At 48.0% G+C, this 19844-nt stretch overlaps 1 protein-coding gene across 1 annotated transcript; it reads left to right on the forward strand.

Moving 5' to 3' along the window:
* The first annotated feature begins 710 nt into the window (after nucleotides 1–710).
* On the forward strand, nucleotides 711–4266 carry LOC132331709 (zinc finger protein ZIC 1). The gene is made up of 3 exons (XM_059855407.1): nucleotides 711–1777; nucleotides 2941–3104; nucleotides 3510–4266. Exons 1-3 carry the CDS (start codon nucleotides 802–804, stop codon nucleotides 3705–3707), a joined length of 1338 nt encoding a protein of 445 aa, XP_059711390.1. The 5' UTR covers nucleotides 711–801; the 3' UTR covers nucleotides 3708–4266.
* The last annotated feature ends 15578 nt before the right edge of the window (nucleotides 4267–19844 follow it).

The following is a 19844-nucleotide window of genomic DNA, read 5'->3' on the forward strand; positions in this document are numbered from 1 at the left end:
ATGCGCGCCCACGTCCGCCCGCACGGCGCTCCGCCCCCGGCTCCCATTCATCAAGGGGGGGGACGGTGTCGTCTTTTCAATTCATTTATCTGCAGGAATGATTGCCGCTATCAGTCTCGCGTTCACCGCCCGGCTGAGGAGGTGAAAGTTTCTCCCCAGGAAGATAAACCGCAAAAGACAATATTGTGCATGATTTGCGCCTTTTTTTTGCGGAGCGGAAAAAAAAAAAAAAAAGGCCCCCCGAAAAAAAAAATCGGGTGAGTGTGGGGAAGCTCGAAGAGGAGAGAGAAACAATCTCTCGGCCACTTTGCAACATTCCTATAGCAAAAAAAAAAAAAAAAACAATCACTGAAGGAAGTTTCTTTTTTGTTTTGTTTTTTTTTTTTTAATTTTTTTTTTGCTGCCTGTGTTGAACTCTCGCCGTTATTGTTATTTGCAGCCAGTTTATTTTTGAGCTCACCCAACCCCCCCCTCCCCACTTAAACCTCCCTGAAAAGTCAAAGCAGAGAGACAGTGAATTTTTTTTGGGCACGTTTTTATTATTATTATTATTTGCAACTGCGAAGATCTCTTCCCCCCTTCCGCACCAGCCTTTTTTTTTTTTTTTTTTTTCCCTTTTTTTTTTCCTTCCCCCTGCGCTGATGCCGAAGGGGGTGTTTTTGATGTGGTTGCTTTGGTGGTGATCGTCGCTGACTTTCCAAAGAGGGTGTTTTCGCCGCCGCTGCTGCTGCTGCTGCTTCTCTCCGCGTTGTGTGTGTGCGCGCGTGCTTTTTTTTTGGTTGCTGCATCGACGCTGGGAAGATGCTTCTGGATGCTGGACCGCAGTATCCCGCCATAGGAGTCACTACCTTCGGATCCTCTCGCCACCACTCCACGGCCGATGTCACGGACAGAGAAGTGGGGCTGGGGATCAACCCCTTCGCCGACGGCATGGGCGCCTTCAAAATCAACCCCAGCACCCACGAGCTGGCCTCGGCCGGCCAGACCGCCTTCACCTCGCAGGCGCCCGGCTACGCGGCGGCGGCCCTGGGGCACCACCACCACCCGACCCATGTCAGCTCCTATTCCAGCGCCGCCTTCAACTCCACCCGGGACTTTCTGTTCCGCAACCGCGGCTTCGGGGAGGCGGCGGCCGCCAGCGCCCAGCACAGCCTCTTCGCCTCCGCTGCCGGCAGCTTCGCCGGACCCCACGGACACACAGATGCCGCGGGACATATACTTTTCCCGGGGCTGCACGAACAAGCCACCAGCCACGCTTCGCCTAACGTGGTGAACGGGCAGATGCGCCTGGGCTTCTCTGGAGACATGTACGGCAGACCCGACCAGTACGGCCAGGTCACCAGCCCCCGCTCCGAGCACTACGCCTCAACCCAGTTGCACGGCTACGGCCACATGAACATGAACATGGCAGCCCACCACGGGGCAGGGGCCTTCTTTCGTTACATGAGGCAGCCCATCAAACAGGAACTCATCTGTAAGTGGATTGAGCCCGAGCAATTGTCAAACCCCAAAAAGTCCTGCAACAAAACTTTCAGCACGATGCACGAGCTGGTGACTCATGTCACGGTGGAGCACGTTGGAGGACCCGAGCAGTCCAATCACATATGTTTCTGGGAAGAGTGTCCAAGAGAAGGGAAACCTTTCAAGGCCAAATATAAACTTGTAAATCACATCAGAGTCCACACAGGTGAAAAACCTTTCCCCTGCCCTTTCCCAGGCTGTGGCAAAGTGTTTGCCAGATCAGAGAATCTCAAAATACACAAAAGAACTCATACAGGTACGGTAACCTTCTCTGTCGCTTTTCTCTGTGCGAGTGGAAGCGCCGAGCGCCGGGGCCGGAGCGGGACGCGGGGCCGTGCCGGAGGGGTTGGGGGCCGGCTTGGCCGAGGGTCGCACGGGGAGGAGGGGGTTTGGTCCAGGGACCACTGCTTTTTTCCGGGAGAGGCCGGCTTGGAGCTCCGCTGCAAAACGATCTCGGTCACAGCCACGCCAGCAGCAGCAACAAAAAGAAAATGATCCCTGCCGAGGCAGAGGGGGAGGACGGCAGGGTTTGCTGCTGGGATTGTTAGGGCAGAGGGGGTGGGGTGGAGGATCGCAGCAACCTGTCCTGTTTAAATTTATAGGTTTTAATTAATTATTGTTCGGCAGTTTTGGCTGTGGCACGATGAGAAATTGTGCTAAATGTTGCAGGCAGCTCATTCGTCTCCTCTCTGCAATTCAGGGCTTGGTAAATATTTAATTCCGTTGAGTGATATTAAACAAACCGAGCCCGGCGCTTTACTGTGTTATTGTTGTGCGGAGGGGAGGCGCCGGTATTCCTGAGAACTTTTTCCTTCGTGGGAGGTGGGAATGCAGCAGCCTCTAGCCGGGAGAGCGATCTCCCCTTGCTCCCACCCCGGAACGCTGAAAGCCAGAGCCGCTTTCCCTTTGCGCTTTTCGAGGGTTTGTGGAGCTGCCCTCTCGTTGATTTCCCGGACAGGATAATTTTCAATATTGCAAGAAAATATGAGAGAGGGAGCTGGGGGGGGGGGTGAGAGAGTAAAATATTACGAGAACGAGCTATAAAATTCGAAACCAGGCGCTGAGGATCGTGTGTAATATCCCACCACGCCTGCTCTCTCGCTTGGAGCGTTGTGAAGAAGGGAGAGGTGCCCGGGACTGGGGTTGAAAGGAAACTCGCCCCTCCAAAGGAAAGGGGGGGGAAAAAAGTTGTTTAGCTCCCTTGCTCTCCGAAACGGGCGCTTTGCAGGAGTCGGAGGTCCGGAAAGGATAGAGACTAGAAGCAAGGTTTTGGGGTTTGAGCGGCGCTGAAGTTAGAAAGTTGCAAGTGTTTGAAATGGAGCCCTGAGCTCCGTCCGGCGTTGCGGTGACAATGAGCGATACAGCCGGCCCTGCTTAATCAGATCCCTTTCCCCCCCACCCCCCTTCCCTCTGCAATAGGTGAAAAACCATTTAAGTGTGAGTTCGAGGGCTGTGACAGGCGCTTTGCAAACAGCAGCGACCGCAAAAAGCACATGCATGTGCACACTTCCGACAAGCCCTATCTCTGCAAAATGTGCGACAAGTCCTACACGCACCCCAGCTCCCTCCGAAAGCACATGAAGGTAAATGGAGGGCGCCTGGCGTGCGGGCCTGCCCGGGCGGAGGGCGGCCGGGCCGGCGCGGCCGTGCCTGCGGGCGGAGCGCGGCCCGGGGCCGGCCGGCAGCGGGGCCCCGGCTCCGGGCCCGCCGGGCCGCGCTCAGCCCCGGGCCCGGCCCCGCCGCGGGGCCTTCGGTCGGTGCGGCTCGGCCTGGGAGGGGCAGGGAGGCGGCGGCAGGACGCGGCCGGGGGGGCGCAGACCGGCCTCGCCCGGCGGGCAGGGGCCGGGGCTGGAGCCGGGGCCGCCGGGGAGCCCCGCAGGAGAGCCCGAGCCCGGGGCCCGCTGCTGGGTCCCCGGGGCTGGCGCATCCCCAGGCCGAGGCCTCCGTCCGCCGCCGCTCTCTATCTCTGCCCGGGTTTTCTCTTGCAGGTCCATGAATCATCCTCGCAGGGGTCCCAGCCTTCTCCCGCCGCCAGCTCAGGCTACGAGTCCTCCACCCCTCCAACCATCGTGTCTCCATCCACAGAAAACCAGACTGCCAGCTCCTTATCCCCTTCCTCCTCCGCAGTCCATCACACGTCCAGCCACAGCACGCTTACATCAAATTTTAACGAATGGTACGTCTAAAATGCTAAAACAAAACAACAACAACAACAAAACACAAACCGAAACAAAAAAAAAAGAGCCCCAAGCGAGCAAACAAATACCCTATTTAAAGACTCCAAAATAATGGACACTCTGAAATCAAAATTTAAATGAGCAAACAAAAATAAAATGCTGCCAGTAGACCCAGGACTGAGTAAAATGAAGACTTAATTTTTAAATTTTTTTTTTGTCCTCCATTATTTCTCTCTTTTTTTTTTTTGATTTTTCCTTTCTTTTCTTTTTTTTTTAATTTTTTTTTTTTCCTGACTGTTCTGCTCTGTTCCAAGGCTTGGTAGGCGAAAGGGTTAGTAGAATGCATAAGAAGACAAGGTTACCAGGGCAAATGCCAACTGTGTAGGGCTTCACTGGAAACCACTGATTAGAGATCGCCAACTGCATGTCTGCTCGGGCAGCGGCCTTCCCCCCCCATCCCCTCTTGTAAATACAGAATTATTAGCATCAAAAACAAAACGACAAAAAAAGTGTACTGTTTGATTTTGTAAATAGTTATATCGCAAGTTGAATAAGGGGATATGTGGATTTGTGGTCTTTGCATATATGTGGGGGGAGGGGCGGGCGGGCGGGAGCGGCGGCGGGGGGGCGGAGGTGGTGGGGGGGCAGAGGGAAGAGGTAGAAATTCAACTATTTGTACTGAATGGCAAGAATGTTCTAGTAAATGTGTATCAAAATGTGAATTACTTTGTATTATTACAGTCTAAACGTCGATCTAACAGAATATTATTGGTATTAATGTGCTTTTTTGTATAAAGTGCAACATTTCGTCCCAAAGTCCAGTCTAAGTAGTGCAGTAAAATGTTGTTACACGTCCTGTCAAGAAATTCGTATAGTGAAAGCCTGGATCTGCGTGTCAAACTGTTACATTTGTTTATGTAAAGTGATATTAAAAAAAAAAAAAGATATAAACTATATCTGTCCGTTGCTTTTGGCAAATACAAGAACATAATGTATATAAATCCTAATTTCCATATTTATCCGCATGTAAAGGTCCGGTTATACCTGTTACAAGATATTCAATATTTATGGCTAGAAGAATTGGTATGTAAAATTTAGTTTACAGAACTGTTTGGTAACATTTCGTACCTTATTAAAGATTCTTAAATCCCAAGAATTGTGGTAGGAATTCTTATTCACTAAGTCAACCTGCTGCAACTCCTACTAGCTTTAGGATATTAGAATAAAACTGTCCCAGTTTTTCACTGCTTTCCATTATGTCATCACTAAAGCAGCGAAGGTGATATAAATGTGATAAATGAAAGGATCCCTGCTGGCATTACTATAGTGTGTAATTAGTATTTATATCAAAATTTATGAAACAAATTTTCGGCCGCAGTATAATTTAAATGACCTTTGCAGACATAGAATAACAACCATAAAAATAACAGAAATAGATTGCATATGCTACATAAATATTAATGTGGGGAATTGTTACACGAGAAGTGCTGCATTCCAGTCCAACACTGTCCATGAATCTGCATAGACTGGGTCCCTAAATTAAATTAATTCGGATAACATATATTAGGAGATTTAAAACAGAGGAGATTTCGGTTGCTATTTTAATTTAAGGCATTTATGACCATAACTAATTCTTAGGCAGCGGATTCATGACTTTCCTTGGGCCTTTTACTCCAAGAAGTACAGCACTGTTTCACGAAGGCCGTTGTTGTTGTTGTGTGTATTTTTATTTGATTTTTTCTTCTTATTTTTTTTCTTTGCTGATATTTCTTAAAACGTGATGTTAATTTAAATCAATTACTTCTTATGCTATGTTATTATTATTACTATAATTTTGCTAGTGTTAATAGCTTTCTAAAAAAATAAATGTAGGGCATAAGAATTATTTTATGTAATTTGATTATCTTTCTATCTCTTTTATTTATTTCTCATTTACTTAAGAAATTCGTTCCATTGGCTGGCGTTGATACAGTAAATTTGTAAATGAGAAGACAATATAAAAAATCTAAATTACTTGTGCTTAATGACTGTAGCAGAACGCCTTTTCTCTAAATCAGATTGTCTTCCTTGCAGTTTAGTTTGATAGATTTGCAAGCTGTACTGCTTCCACTAACTTAGCTACGGTTGTTGGAACTGTTGGGCTTTGTTCCTGGTTGTAGCTTGCATGATCGCCCCATTAAGCAGACAACATATCAACAGACAACACAAATCATGAGGTTGGCTAAAGCTGCGAGGGCTTGTGATATGTCATAGAGTGAATTGCACAAACTGACCTTCCAGTAGACCAAGATGACACTTTAACAGCTTCTTTAAAGAAATATTATGTGTACAGCGAGTCAATAGCCATATTAACCGCTCAGGGGGCGGGGGTGCGGGGGAAGCCGCTCTCCCCTCAATCAGTGCGGGCACTCCGCAGCCCCGGCGCTAACCCGCCCAGAGCACTGCCCTGGCTCTCAGCAGCCCTCTGCAAGGATATTCCTTTGTCCGTAACATTTGGGGATCTCCCTCAGAGAGACTTTCCGCTGCCCGAGAGCATACGCCTCACCCCACACCCCTCCAAAAAAAAAAAAAAAAAAAAAAAAAAAAAAAAGGAAAAAAAAAAAAAAGAGAGTTTGTCTTGCTCATCCCAATCCCTGCTCCTGCCAGTTCGGCATCGCCGCCTGCTCCCTGCAGCACCCGTGGGAAGGCTTCGCTTTAACTTTACTTTCTACAAAATGTTATTATTGTAAGGCTAATACCAGTTTTCAATGAAAAGAGCGCCACCTTGCAGGGTTTGGCGAGATAGGAAAAGTTGGAGCCCGGTGGGACCGGGACAGAAAGTGTTGGGACTTGAGGAAATGTAGCCCATCGAGCGAAAGAGCCGGGGGAAAAAGTGTTTCATGCGCCGAAAATGTTGCTTTGTCACCAATCTTTCAGGATAAATGTCTCGGCGATTTTACCGGGCATGGTTTATAAAAAATGTAACCTGGGCGTATCTAAGAAAAAAAGAATCGTTGAGCTCCTCTGAGCCACCCATCTGTAAAGTAAACCCGGAGAAATGTGGTGAGGGTGAGATATTTTAAAGATGCGTATTGCAACTTTCTTTGAACTTGTGTAAAGTCCCTAGTGGTCGCTTTACACAGATCTGTTACTTGTGTGTATTGGAACACTTGGTTAATGAGTATTCTTTTAAACTTTCAGTCTGAGGTTTGTTTGAGAGTCCTACAGCAAAAGGATGATTCTAATGTTGTTGCTGCTGCTGCTGTAGGTTTTTTATCTGGGCTGAGTGGGAACTGTGCGATACTGGTTGATCTCCATCCCGTGTATGTTCTGAATTAGCGACGATCACTGGGGTTGGAATTGTTAATGCTGAATTCAAGTCCACGCCATGCTGGTGCTCGTGCTGTTCGCTTGGCTCTGGAGAGGGGAGCAGTGCTTTGAAATCCCCGGCAGAGAGAGAGAGATGTTTTTCAGGCAGAGAGGTTGTGAGGTTTCTCTCGGGGGGTTTTGCGGTGTTTTAGTCCCTAAAGTCAACTTTCCTCTAGCAAGGCTCCCTTTGCGGATTTATTCACGAAAGCTTGCGAGGAGAAGCACCGACCCCGGCTCTCCAGCCTCAACGGGGGCCATCACTTTCTCTCCTATGCCTGCCTCTGGAGATGGTGTCGCGGTACTTTTCCTGCATGGGAAAAGTAGATTTAGCAGCCCACGGCAGGCCCTGCCGACAGCCCCGCGCCGCTCCGCGCTGCCTGCTCCGGGCTAGACAGAACATTTAGGTCCGATGTCTGCCGTCCGCAGTCTCCCGCGCCCGCGGAGGCTCCCGCCGCAGCGGGGGAGTGTTTGAAGATACCCAAAGCAGGACGGCAGTGCCGGCCGGGAGAGTGCAGGAGGCTGCTCGGCTGGGTGTGTGGAGGGCTGTGCGTGCTGGCCCCTCTCGCGTGGCAACCCCCGGCCGCCCTTGTGCAGTTTGCACGCAGAAAGTTAAATGCAAAACAATAATCAGGCGCTTCCACTTCCCCCGCGAAAGACTCGCCTTTCAGGTCGCTTAATGGTTTGTGAGTGATCGCTTGAATTTATTAAGAGGCAAGTCCGGCATTCATAAGGCAAAGATAGCTTCTTTAGTCCAGACACTGTTTGAAATGGGGACACCCGCTCCGCGCTGGCCTCGTCTGGTTATCGCCCTTCTTTTAGCCGTGAGGAAGCAGCAGTCCCTGCACTGATGCACGGAGCATCGACGCTTTTATTTACTGCTTTTCTGGCTAAGCTAGTAAACGGCTCTGACTTTGTAAGTTTTCCTGTGTCCAGAACCCTGGCTCCTCTCGCAGCAACTTTCAAAGGGAGCGAGCAGAGAGCCGGGCCGGGCCGGCGGTCGCGCAGGAGCCCCGCTGCACAGCCGGGGCCGCAGGAGCCCCGGCGCGGCCGGCGCGGAGCCAGAGCCCCACTGCAAAGCCCGCTTCCAGCGGGCAGGACGGGCAAGGAGATCCCCTCTGGAAAGGGCAGAGTGTGTCAAGTGACCTGTCGCTAAAAGAACCCGCGTGCGTTTTGCCGCTGGAGCTCAGAGGGAGAGGAATTCGTGAGCGATACGCCCACGAAGGAGGCTGTGCAGGTACCAGGCGCACCGTGCATCACCGTCACAAAGTTTCCATCTGCATTTGCACACGCACGCACCCCGTTCGCACCCGCAGCACGCCCGCGAAGCCGCCCTGGCTGTGGCCGCCCGTGGCTGTGCCCGACCGCCGCCCCGCGCACACGTGCGCGCCGGGCACCTCGAGAGGAGGGCTCGATCCCCGCGGTCAGCGCGGCGATCCCGCGGGAATCAGCACATTTTCCTCAAAAGGTGCCCGGCGATTCCCTGCTGAGCGGGGCTTTGCTGCCGGGGAGAGGCCGGGGAAGGCTGAGAGGCCCGGCCGGGGCCCAGCGCGGCCGCGCAGCCCGGCCTGCGGAGCGGCTCCGCGGGCGCGGGGGGTCCCGTGGCGGGCACGGACATTGCCTGTGCTGTGGCTACAACTCACGGGACACGCGGTCACTGCCGCAGATGCACACAAGCTCACCGAAATCACCGTTCGCGTTGCTGATTGTACTACAAATATGTCCGTATCTGTACATTACCTCTCTATCTACATTTGTACGTAAAGAAAGAACGCTGTTTCTAGAAGGACACACATTCATGTGTTTACACGGAAGTATATTTTCGAGGGCTCACAGAACCTCAATACAAATGTTCAGTACAATGGGTGGCATTTGTAACAGAATGGGTGTAATTTCCAAATTCACCCAGAAAGATGAATAATTGAGACTTCTGTTTTGAATGAAGGGCAGGTCTGATTTCCTGAACCTGCTGAACGTATGAAGGTGGGTTCCATTTCACCGCAAAGGTACTGCATTTTAGGGATCATTGTTTATTAAAAATGCCCAAGGTTTTTATTTTGTATCAATTTTTTTTTCCCCTGCTGCGGACGTCTATGGGTCAGATTTGGTTCATCTTCGATAACATGAAACACGATCCTGTGAAGAGAAGGGGCTATTTTTATCATGCAGCTGGAAGCTGTCATCAATTCGTAACATTTATTTCGGCTTTAGAACGATAGTATAAAATAGCATGAAGTTTCCAGATGACGCCCGTACTGCAGACAGGATTTTTCAAGTATAATAAATCAAATTAATTACCTTTTAGATATATACGCTCATACTACCTCTCTATGAAACTGCTATTAAAAAAATGCTCGATGTGTGCATCTGTGATTGTGCATGTGTTTACATCTGGGGACCCAAACACAGAATTAGCTGTCTGGGGTAGCTGCAGCAAGGGTACAGGATCAATGGGGCACACTCAAGTCTGAGTCCTCTCATGCTGCTTGTAGAGACCTGGACACGGTTTTGCTTAGAAGAAAAAAAAAAAAAAAAAAAAAAAAAAAAAAAAAAAAAAAAAAAAAAAGTTGTGTTTTGGCACGGGGCTGAACTGCAAGATCCTTTAGTACCCTTTTCACAAAAATCCCGTGAGGAAATATGACCAAAGAGTGAAGAAAAAATAAACCCAGGAAAATACCCCCACATCAGTAAGCTTCCCCCCGCCAGGCCACGTGTTTTGTGCTTGATGTTGCCTCTTTTGGGGGCCGGGGGGCAGCCGGGAGGCTCAGGACTGACCACCTGGGGACGGTTCCTGGAAACCGCTGCTGTGCGTGGGGGCGGTGCGTGTCACTTGGGGGGTGTGTGTGTTTGTGTGAGCGCTCTGTGAGTGAGTGTGAGCGCTCTGTGTGTGAATGCCGTGTGTGTGAGTGCTCTGTGAGTAAGTGTGAGAGCTCTGTGCGTGTCAGTGGGATGTGTGTATGTGTTTGTGCGAGTACTCTGTGTGTGTGTGAGTTGTGCGTGCATGTGCACGCGTGTGATGCGAGTGTGAGTGCTGTGTGAGCGTGTGAGTGCTCCGTACGAGTCCTGTGTGTGTGATGTGAGTGTCTGGCTGTGTCTGTATGTCTGTCTGTCTGTGTGTATGTCTGTCTGTGTGTGTGTGAGCGCCCGCCGAGCGCCCCGGCGGCAGCCCTAGCGGCGCATGCGCGCCCGCGGCGCGGCTGCACGTGCTGTTGAATATTTATGACGCGGCCCCGCCGCCCGCGGAAGGTGCCCGCGCCCGCCCCGCGCCCGCGCCCGCGCACGGCAGCGCCGCCGCCGCCGCACGTGCTGCCCGCCCGCCCCGCACCGCCCGGCCCGGCCCGGCCCGGCCCGGCCAGGCTGCCCTGCCGCGCCGTCCCCCCGCCGCGCAGCGATGCGCCCGGGCCGGCGCTTTCAGCCTCCGCCTGCACGTTGGGCAAACGCGACCTCCCTCCTCTAACGGGCTCTTCAGCCACCCCCCGTCCCCCTCCTCAGAGCCGTTCTCAGCGCCGGGGGTCGCCGGCCGAGTGGCTTTTCGTGGGCTGATATGTCAAAACGCGACGGGTACGGTCACCAGAAGAGAACCGTCTCTGGGGAAGGGAGAAAGGTTCTTGTAATGGATTCCTTTCTGTCTCGCTCCTCTTAAGAAAACCTCATCATACTGTATGGCCCATCATATTTTATTGCTGATATATCGACATTGCATGGCAGATCCGAGGAAGAAATGCAGGCTCTTGGCATTTATTCCTTTGTAGGCTGTAGGTTTTTAATTTTTAAATTTTTAAAAAACAAATAGTAGCAATTCCCAGTACTCATTGTTCAGCGGCACCAAGTGATTTTAAAGCCTTTTGTAGGGTGGCAGAATAACATCTCATAGTATCAGAAATGTGCTTCTGTATCTTGGTAATAACGTGGATTTTTCTTTCCCCTGAGCCCGGTGGGGAGCGGGCAGGATGGAGGCAGGAGCCCTCGGAACCCACGCGGGCTCCTGGGCACACTGGGCACTTGCCTCGGCCCGGGCACCGCCGCGTCCGCACGGCCCGGCCCAGCACCCACGAAGTTCCCAGAAAGGCCCTTCCGGGTGGAGCCAGGCCGACTGGAAATGGTCCAGCGACCATTCCAGAGGGAAATGGTTCCCTCTCCGTAGCCTCTCTCTCCCTCTTCCCCCTCCGCCATAGCCCACCTCTCTCCATCGCCCCCTCTCCCCTCCCTGCCCGGCGCTGCAGACGAACGCTCCCATAGGTGTGTGCTCCTGGACTGGGTTGTGGAACCCTCTCCGGCCAACACCTGAGTGCCTGTGTCCCCCTCCCCGCAAGGCTGAGGTTCCCTGCACGCCCCAGCCGACTACAAGGGGCAACAATAAAGCCGATGTCCATCATGTCGCCTTTTCATTTCAGAGAGGGCAGATCCTGACCTCGGTTCCCCAAGTGGAAGCTTGTCTTGGGCACTCACTGTTGTCACCATTTGCTCCAACATTTAAACAGATGCGCATTCATACACATTTCCCCCCTGCTTTCCATCCAGGCTTTTTTCTTTCTTCCATTTTCCCCCTTAGCGGAAGGGGAAGCTCCCCGGTAATTGCAGGGGCAGGAGAATGGCATTCAGGGGGACAATGGCACCCGGGCACACACCTGAGCCACATGCCCACGCCTCCGCGTGGGAATCCGCTCCCACCATTTAGGTCCCAAGAAAACTGTTGATCTCTAAGTGTGAGCCTGAACCTTTGCATTTAGTGCTCATGGCTGCTTCGTTTCCTCCCTCCCCCCAGCTCTTTTCCCTCTGGCTTCGTCCCTCTGTTGTGCTTCCAGAGATATCCAGGTCCCCCCGGTGGGCTGAGGCAGGCGCGGGGCGCGGGCGTCTGCGCCAGGACGGGACCGCGTAGCGCTCGCTGCGGGGGCAGAGGAGGGGGACGTGCCCTCGCTTCTCAGCCAACTGGACAAGAATGGGCTCTATTATTGTTGTTGTTGTTGCTTTTTCTGTTAGTAATATTATTGTTATTGTTATTGTTGTTGTTACTATCATATTAATTTAAAAACTATCCCTTTGCAACTTGCAAAGCGTCTGTAAATTTACCTTAAACCTGCTTTTTTTCCTAGCCAATGGTGTCAGGGGCCGGCTAGCCTGTCCCTCCGGAGCATTAACCCTTGTCGCTAGCTGGAGTGAGTGAGAAGCTGAGGTTTGGCCCTGAGGAGCCGTGTGTGTAGATCTGGCACAGCTTTGCTCCCTTAACTCCTGGATCTTTGTTTTGGTGGCGACCAGGGAGAGCAGAGAGCGCTGTGCTCGCATTTCCCTCTGGCTTTTACACACGCACACACACACACACACACGCACACACACACATTCCCTTTTCCAACTTTCTGCTTTTTGCGCTTCCCTTCCAGTTTTTTCACTTCTCAGACCTACTGGCAGCATTTGCCGAGATCTAGATCCCCGTCGTGGTAAGTGATGCTTTTCTCGATTGCAAAACTCGCTCAGCTCTCGGCTAGCTGTCCCAGGGATGGGTGTAGAAGTTGTATTTGTTTGGAGCAGAATTGCCCAACCCCAGTGGTTTCACGTCAAGCCGCACAGAGTAAAACTATTGTCGTGTATTAACTCTGAATGGGAGCAAACAGACCAAATAATCACTGCTGGCTCCGACAGTAGCACGGCACTAATGTAATTCTTTTTAAGTTTGCAAAGCAACTTTTCTTTTCTTTTCTTTCCTTTTTTTTTTTTTTTTTTTTGGTTGTTACGGGGAAAACGAGCCTGTGTTTTCGGTCGGAACTTATATGTTTACATTACACACCAGATCATAACAAACTATACAAAGAATGCAGCTGCCATATGTGCTTTGTGAACATACAATTATGATTGGGGGGTTCAAGCCTTCAACTTAAGTATTGCAGACACACTGATACCACTCTGCAAGGTTCGTGCAGTACCCGAAAACTCACTCCATCTTTGGGAGAAGGGCTAGACAGACGCTGCATTTTTAAAACCTCTGTTTTTTTTTTTTTTTTTTTTAATAAATCAACTTCAGTAAATGCCTCCTGGACGTTTATTTTTAATGTACAGTCTGCAGCTCTGACTGGATCAAATTCACGATTATTCAGATGAGGTTGAATTTGAATAACTTGCTGGTTTGTCTCCCCCGCCCTCCCCCATCACACACCCCCCTCCTCTTTTTTTATCTCTTTTTTTTTTTTTCTTTTTTGTTTGTTTGTTTTAAAAATTAAGAAAACGAAGAGAACCACTGAGTCCAGCCGACCTTTTGCTGACATAATGTAGCAGGAGACCGGTCGCAAATGAGGCCTGGATAAATTAGACGCTCTAATTCTCCGGGTAAAACGATACTCAGCTCCCGGCTCCCAGCTCAAGGAGCCGGGCTAGGGCTGCCCCGGGCTCGGGAGCCCCTGGGCGGCGGCAGGAGCCCGGTCCCGGCGGAGAGGCGCGGGGAGCCGCGGGCACCGCCAAGTTCAGGGCTCGTCCCCTGCGCGCCGCTGAGAGAGGAGCCCGGTCACCGCCTGCTAAGGGCTCCCTCCCGCGGGTCCGCGATCCGCAGCCGCGCTGAGGCCGCGGGTGCGCACGAGTGGCGGGGTGGCGGCCGGGCCGGCGGTTCCGGGCTGCCGCCGCCTCGCTAAGTGCCCACGGGCTCCGCCCGGCCCCGCCGCTGCCCTCGGGGCCGGCCCGGTGGCGGAGGGCGAGGCCCGGGGCGCGCAGCTGCCGCTCCGCCGGCGCGGGCAGCGATCCGCGGCGGGCCGGGCGCGCAGGGGGCCGCGGGGGCGCGGAGTCGCTGCCGGCCCCGGGACGCGGTGCCAGCCCCCGCCCGGCCTGATTAGCTTGTCAGGGTTTATCTCGTTAAGTTGTGCAGGACGGTACTGACGTGACAAGGCACGGGCAAACTCTGGAGAGGGATTAATCTCCAGAAGTTGCTGTCACAAAAAGGAAAAAAAAAAAAAAAAAAAAAAAAAAGAAAAAAGAGAAGGAATCAGGGTTTCGTATTTTAAGAGATCATTTGTTGAGCATCTGCCGGTACTGCTGCTGTGCTCGGGCTGGCTGGCCAGGGGATCCCTGTTTTAGAGGCAGTGGAGCGTTCTCGTGGCGCAGACTGATGTCCTTTCCCCGCGGGAAGAGGTGAGCGCCGCTCCCGCGCGGCAGCGGGCGGCAGGGGCAGGGGCACTGCAAGGGGCCGATCCTGAGCTCCTCGGGCAGAACTTCCAGCTCAAGTGGGACCGAGTTCTTCCGTCCTTTCTAATGAGTCGCCGCTGCTAATAAATGGTGACTCTACTCAGGTTCCTCAGAGGGTTGCAGCTGAGTCCGGGTGAATTTGATCCTATATTCCTAGATGTGTTTTAATAAAACTATTATAACGTTGGCATTTTATTAGGAGTCTCTTGTTTCCAAATTAATCCTTGATCTATGAAAACGTCTATCCTACCAAACTGGATTCACCTCTGTGCACCCCTTTCTTCATCTACATGCATTTTACTACTAAGAACCTAGCTCTACATTTCCCTGAATCATCAGACCATTAATTTGCTAGGGAGCTAGCTGTTTCACACAGATGGATATAATTCAGAATAAACTCAGAAGAAATGCAAAAACATGTACTTTTCTGTCATATTACTCCTCCCCCCCTCCTTTTTTTTCCCTTTCCTCTTTAGTCGGTTTGTGTTGAGCAACGCCTTCAGAAACTTCGTTATCTAAAAGGCAGACCTAGAGGGCAGGGACTTTGGGAATAGTTCTCTTTTATTCTGAAACTGTCCAAACTCAGAGCAGGGTTGAACATGTCCTCAAATCTGCACCTTCCAGGAAGAAATGAATGATGTGCCAGACACTTCACTTCTAGTAAAAAAAATATAAACCAAATGCTGTGAGGTTCAGAATTCTTTCTCAGGCCTAATTTCTGTGCACATTTTACAGTCTGAATGTAAAATGGTCCTCTCAGAAGTTGATAAAAACTCATGTAGATGTTATGGTGTATCTTTTGCTCTGTTTTATTTCAAGTAGATTTTACAAACAATTCATATGAAAAGAAAATGGACAGCCAACCTGAGAGGATACCTTTGCAGGCTGCAGGCCAAGCAAGCTCAAACAACTCACGTTAGACACTAAGTTGGGCTAGGTGTAATATTTCTGAAAAAAAATCTCCCATCCCCCTTCTTCCTCTCTTTTCTTTCCCCCCTGCTTCCCGTGCACATAGATACATTTTTGCACTTAAAATTTCACCCTCCTTTGACTTCCTTGAATGGTGAAAGTTTACACCCAGGTCAACATGAAGCACTGTAACAGACGGTGGTTTGCAGTGGAATTTTAAGTTTCAAGGTATTGCACATAAAAAAAAAATTCCCAACAGAGCAAGTGTAGTTTGTGCCTGACATCTAAAAGAGCTATAATCTAGGAAACACCCTGAAAATGTTCATCTGCTAGATAACACGAGTGCTGAATAGAAATGTATTTCCACTACCTCTATGATATAAATCAAGAAACATTGTTAATATGTATGATTGAAAAGTCAAGAATTTGGAAATACAATGCTAGCATACAACACTCAAGGTATTTTTTTCCTATTAATAAAAAGTAAGTGTTTAATTATTCAGGTTTGGATTTTCTTTGTTGTATCTTTATGCTTTATTGGCATGCTAGGTTTAGGAAGTGGGGTTATAACACAGGCTGTTACAAATCTAATGTATCTATGTTTGAATCAAAATCATTATCTTTCACATAGATGAGTGAAGCAGGTTATATATGTTTACAGTAATTTTTATGTCAGTCACATTTTTTGATCCATTTAGGTTTTGTTATTTATTTTTATTTACCATTTCTGCTTGCGGCAGGACTTTCACTGAGATGAATATTCCTAATATGAGCATTTATAATTGTCTTGTGTTTGTTTGAAATACTCAGGATATCTTTTTAAAACTAAAATGAAAATACTTTTAATGCTCTATTACTTTTCTGTTGAGATATGTGTTGGAGCTGTCTAGCCTCTAGGTGTGTTTGGTCAATATACAAAGTGGTTCCTACTTCACAGACATTTTTAATCATACAGCAAATTGTTGAATGTTCCTATAAGGAGCAGTGGACAAAGGCTACCAGGAAGGGTGACTACATTAAACTGGCAAAACACATGAGGGCTGAAATAAGGGGCTGAACTGAAATCAATGGGAGAATCCATTGAGTTGGAACAGGCTCAGTGTAAATCTCTGTACAGGTACGGCACTTCTCGTCTCTTCCCAGCTCTGGTTTGGCTTATAGTGTGTTGTTTACAGGTAACAGTCTAGGTTAAAATTATTTACAGGTAACATTCTAGGTTAAAATTTATTGATTTATGTCTGGCATATAAAGGTCTGTGTTTGGATGCAAGAGCAGATAAGAAACCTGGACTGGTATTGCAGAGCTGATGGAAATGACATGTAAATCACCTTATCCAAGCAATGGCTGATTTCAGGATATTTCTTAAAATATTGTTCTTTTAGACAAACGTGTTTTTGTAGGAATGCAGGAACTATAGAAAAGATTTGGTCAGGTCCTTTCTAGTAATTTTTTTTCCAGCCTCATGACTGAAAGTTAAAAAATGCCCAGATTACCATAGTTATAGTCTGCTTTGCCAAGTAGTAACAGCAAGGAGAGACCCCTCCTCTCTCCTTCTGCTTTCTCAGCCTTAGCATGGTCCTGCAAATATAACATAATAATTAATTCACTGCTAATATTGGAACTTGACTGTGAAAAAGCTGTTTTCTGCTAGGAAAATTCAATGCAGTAAACACTGCTACAGCAAATGGAGTGTTTCTGTTGGGATATGCTATAAATGGTGTTTAGTTGGTTCCCACTGGAGCCATAAGTTTAGGATCAGATCCTGCTTAATATCATATTTCTTCTTCTCATGATACTTATTGACTGTAGCAAAAAGCACAGCTATTTAAAAAACCCTGTCCCTTAAAAAATGTATGGACTTTCTCATCTAGAAAGCTCGGTGATCTTGGTATCAAGGAGTTTTTAATTTTCTGCACACATTTGCAAAGGACTTAGAGACCCCTTTACAAACTTAGCCTCATACTTAGATACTCTCTCCTTTTTAGTTCTATTGTGTACTGAAGAATAGCTCATTTAATTAAAAAATCCTAACAGCATGAAATTGTGGAGTGTTGTCAGTAGTTGCAGAGAAAGGGCCAAATTCTTGTTTTCTTAATCTGGCAAAATTTCCAATTGGTGCTATGTTCTTTATGAAGTTTGGATATAAACTTCAAGACCCCACCAGTAATAAAGAAAATGGTTTTACTCTTGCTCAAGCATTTTCCTGCTGGCTGATGGTAGCAATCAGAAAACTGCGTGCTCCTAGTTTTTTTTGTCATAAACGAGAAAGTGTCAAAATGAAATCCTAAATGTTTCAAAAAGCTGTAAACAGCTCACTTCTGATATGAATCTGTGCAGGAACAATCTGTCCATCCTCTACCAAGAAGGACTTTGAGTTAAACTATAGGATAAGTCCTGCAGCCTTTTAACTTTTGCCCAGCCAAAGCTAATATATTATTTCTACCTGTAAAAGTAAAATGAAAGGGCTTTACAGTCCAGATCTGTTTATACTCTGTAGGTCGAGTAAAAAAAACAAAGTTTCCCCTCTGCCATGCCCAAATAAGCAATGACCCTATTTTCAAGTTCTGCTCAATAAGTGTGTTAAATGCAGAAAGTATTTTGAGTAAATGTCATGCAGCTGTTTGGTCACTTGCAATTCCTGTGGTGTCGTGTCGCCTGTGCTCTGTGTACTGCTATGGATACTGCCAGTGGACTCTGCTATTTCTGATACATCTTGTCAGGTTTTCTATAAGTCTACAAGTTTTGTTCCAAGTAGATGAAAATAACAAAACATTATAAATATTAGATGGTCTTGCTCCAGTGTGTGACGCTGTAAATCTCAGGAGATTTACAAAGAGACAGTGACAACACGAATGCAATTACACACGATACCACTTTATGAGCTAATTCTATAAAGCAGCATCTCAGCTGTGCACTGACAATAATTTTTCACGGCGACTTTTGGAATGTCCCATGGAACCTTTTAATAGATTAATTATATGCTCATCCCAAAATAAATTTGCACGTGGCTACAATTAAACAAAAGGCCTGCCACTGCTTCAGGAGTTTTTCCTGAGAAGGAGCTGAGGACAGAACCAGCTGTTTCAGGGCTCAAATGGAAAAGCTGAAGTGCTGTGACAATCTGCCAGGACGCTCTGCTCTGGCCGTGCACCACCACCGTGTGTGCCCCTGTGAAGCCTTTGCACCATCCACTGGTCTCTAAAGATTCTAGGCTGGTGAAGGAGCAATATTTCTTCTCTGTTAGTTCAACAGGTGACTTTGAAATGACCTATGAGTTCTTCCACTTTTGTCAAGCTGAGATCAATAGCTAGTGTCATTCTAGGAAAATACATGTAGGTATTTTCTGAAGGCATGCTAATTTAAAAAATAAGATCTGGAAAAACACTTGTACTGTTAGAGGATTCAAAGACTATTCGGAAAAAAAACAACTTTGGAATTGTTATAGCAGCTGCTATAATCTATTATGTAAATCATCTGGGAATTAAACCAAAATATTTTGCGAGATAGTTTTTGTCAAATAATAAATATGCTATCATTTAGACTTAATGTTTTTCTAGAGGTGTTATTGTTATGTGATGAAAGTGAAACCTCAGAGTACTCCTTATTTTGACTGATGAGGATTTAATATTTATTTATAGCCTTGCCAATGATAACACCCATATATCTGCTCAAGAGAACATATGTTTCTCAAAATTGGGTGTTGGAATTAACACTGTTGATCCATACCAAGCTATATTTGTCTTCTAGGTGTCACCTACATATTCTCACCAAGTTTAATCAGAGACACTAAAAGATAAAATATATTAGAAGAAACCCTAAAAGGCATAAGTGCCTTTGGCCACATTATTACTTATTTTAATGTCATTTATACCACTGTAAGCCTCTCTGTAGAAACTCGATGGTTCCTTTTCATTGTCTGGATGTTGTAAACTGGCTTTTATAAGTGTAAGAATCAGGGCCTTAATTCATTTTACCTTTCTGTAAAGGGGTGCTGTTGGGACACGTCAGATCATCAGCCTGTTGACTAAAGTACAGTATGATTTCACTAATGACTTGGATGCATACTGCAGATTACCACATTTTACAAATTAGTGAGTAATCAAACACCATAAAAATCAAGGATACTGCATAATGAAATATACTTTATTCATTTATTTTTGCAACCATATATTAGTTTTAATTATTTGTGTTAGCAATTCACTGGATGCTGGAACATGGAGCTATAGAATGTGTTTCCTCTAAAAACTGTGTTTGAATATCCGAGGCCCCTGTTGCAGCACTCTGATATACAATATTTTGTGAGAAGATGGGTGAGCACCTCTCCCTTGGGTAGGGAACCTTGCTTCAGGGATAATTCCTAAGAAGGCCCTGAGTTCTCAGGGCCAGCCTGACCCATTCTGGTGAAGATACTGGGGAGGACTGGCTGTCACCTTGGCAAGGTCACTGCAGCTGGGCTTGTTGCTGTCCTCCTCTGGCTTTCAAAGAGCTGAGGAAGAGAGAGAAACTCATGTTGGGCAGGGTAGAGCAGAAGCCTGACTTGAGTGTCCTTGGCCACTCACTGGAAGAAACCTCTCTCTTCTGTTCCTTTATTCCACTCCTTCCTCTTCCTTTCCTGCCCCACACATCAGGCCCAGACCACGAAGAACACCAAATTATATGTTTCACCCCTTGTTTGTGGTGTGATGCCTAGTGATGGATCAGGGAGTGGAAACCTATCTATTAGGAGGA

Source organism: Haemorhous mexicanus, chromosome 10, assembly GCF_027477595.1.
Source record: "Haemorhous mexicanus isolate bHaeMex1 chromosome 10, bHaeMex1.pri, whole genome shotgun sequence".
NCBI lineage: Eukaryota > Metazoa > Chordata > Aves > Passeriformes > Fringillidae > Haemorhous > Haemorhous mexicanus.

Coding starts and splice junctions, on each gene's coding strand:
- LOC132331709 (XM_059855407.1), top strand. CDS start 802: ATGCTTCTGGATGCTGGACCGCAGTATCCCGCCATAGGAGTCACTACC. Junction 1,778..2,940: donor ACACAAAAGAACTCATACAG/GTACGGTAACCT, acceptor CCTCTGCAATAG/GTGAAAAACCATTTAAGTGT. Junction 3,105..3,509: donor CCCTCCGAAAGCACATGAAG/GTAAATGGAGGG, acceptor TTTCTCTTGCAG/GTCCATGAATCATCCTCGCA.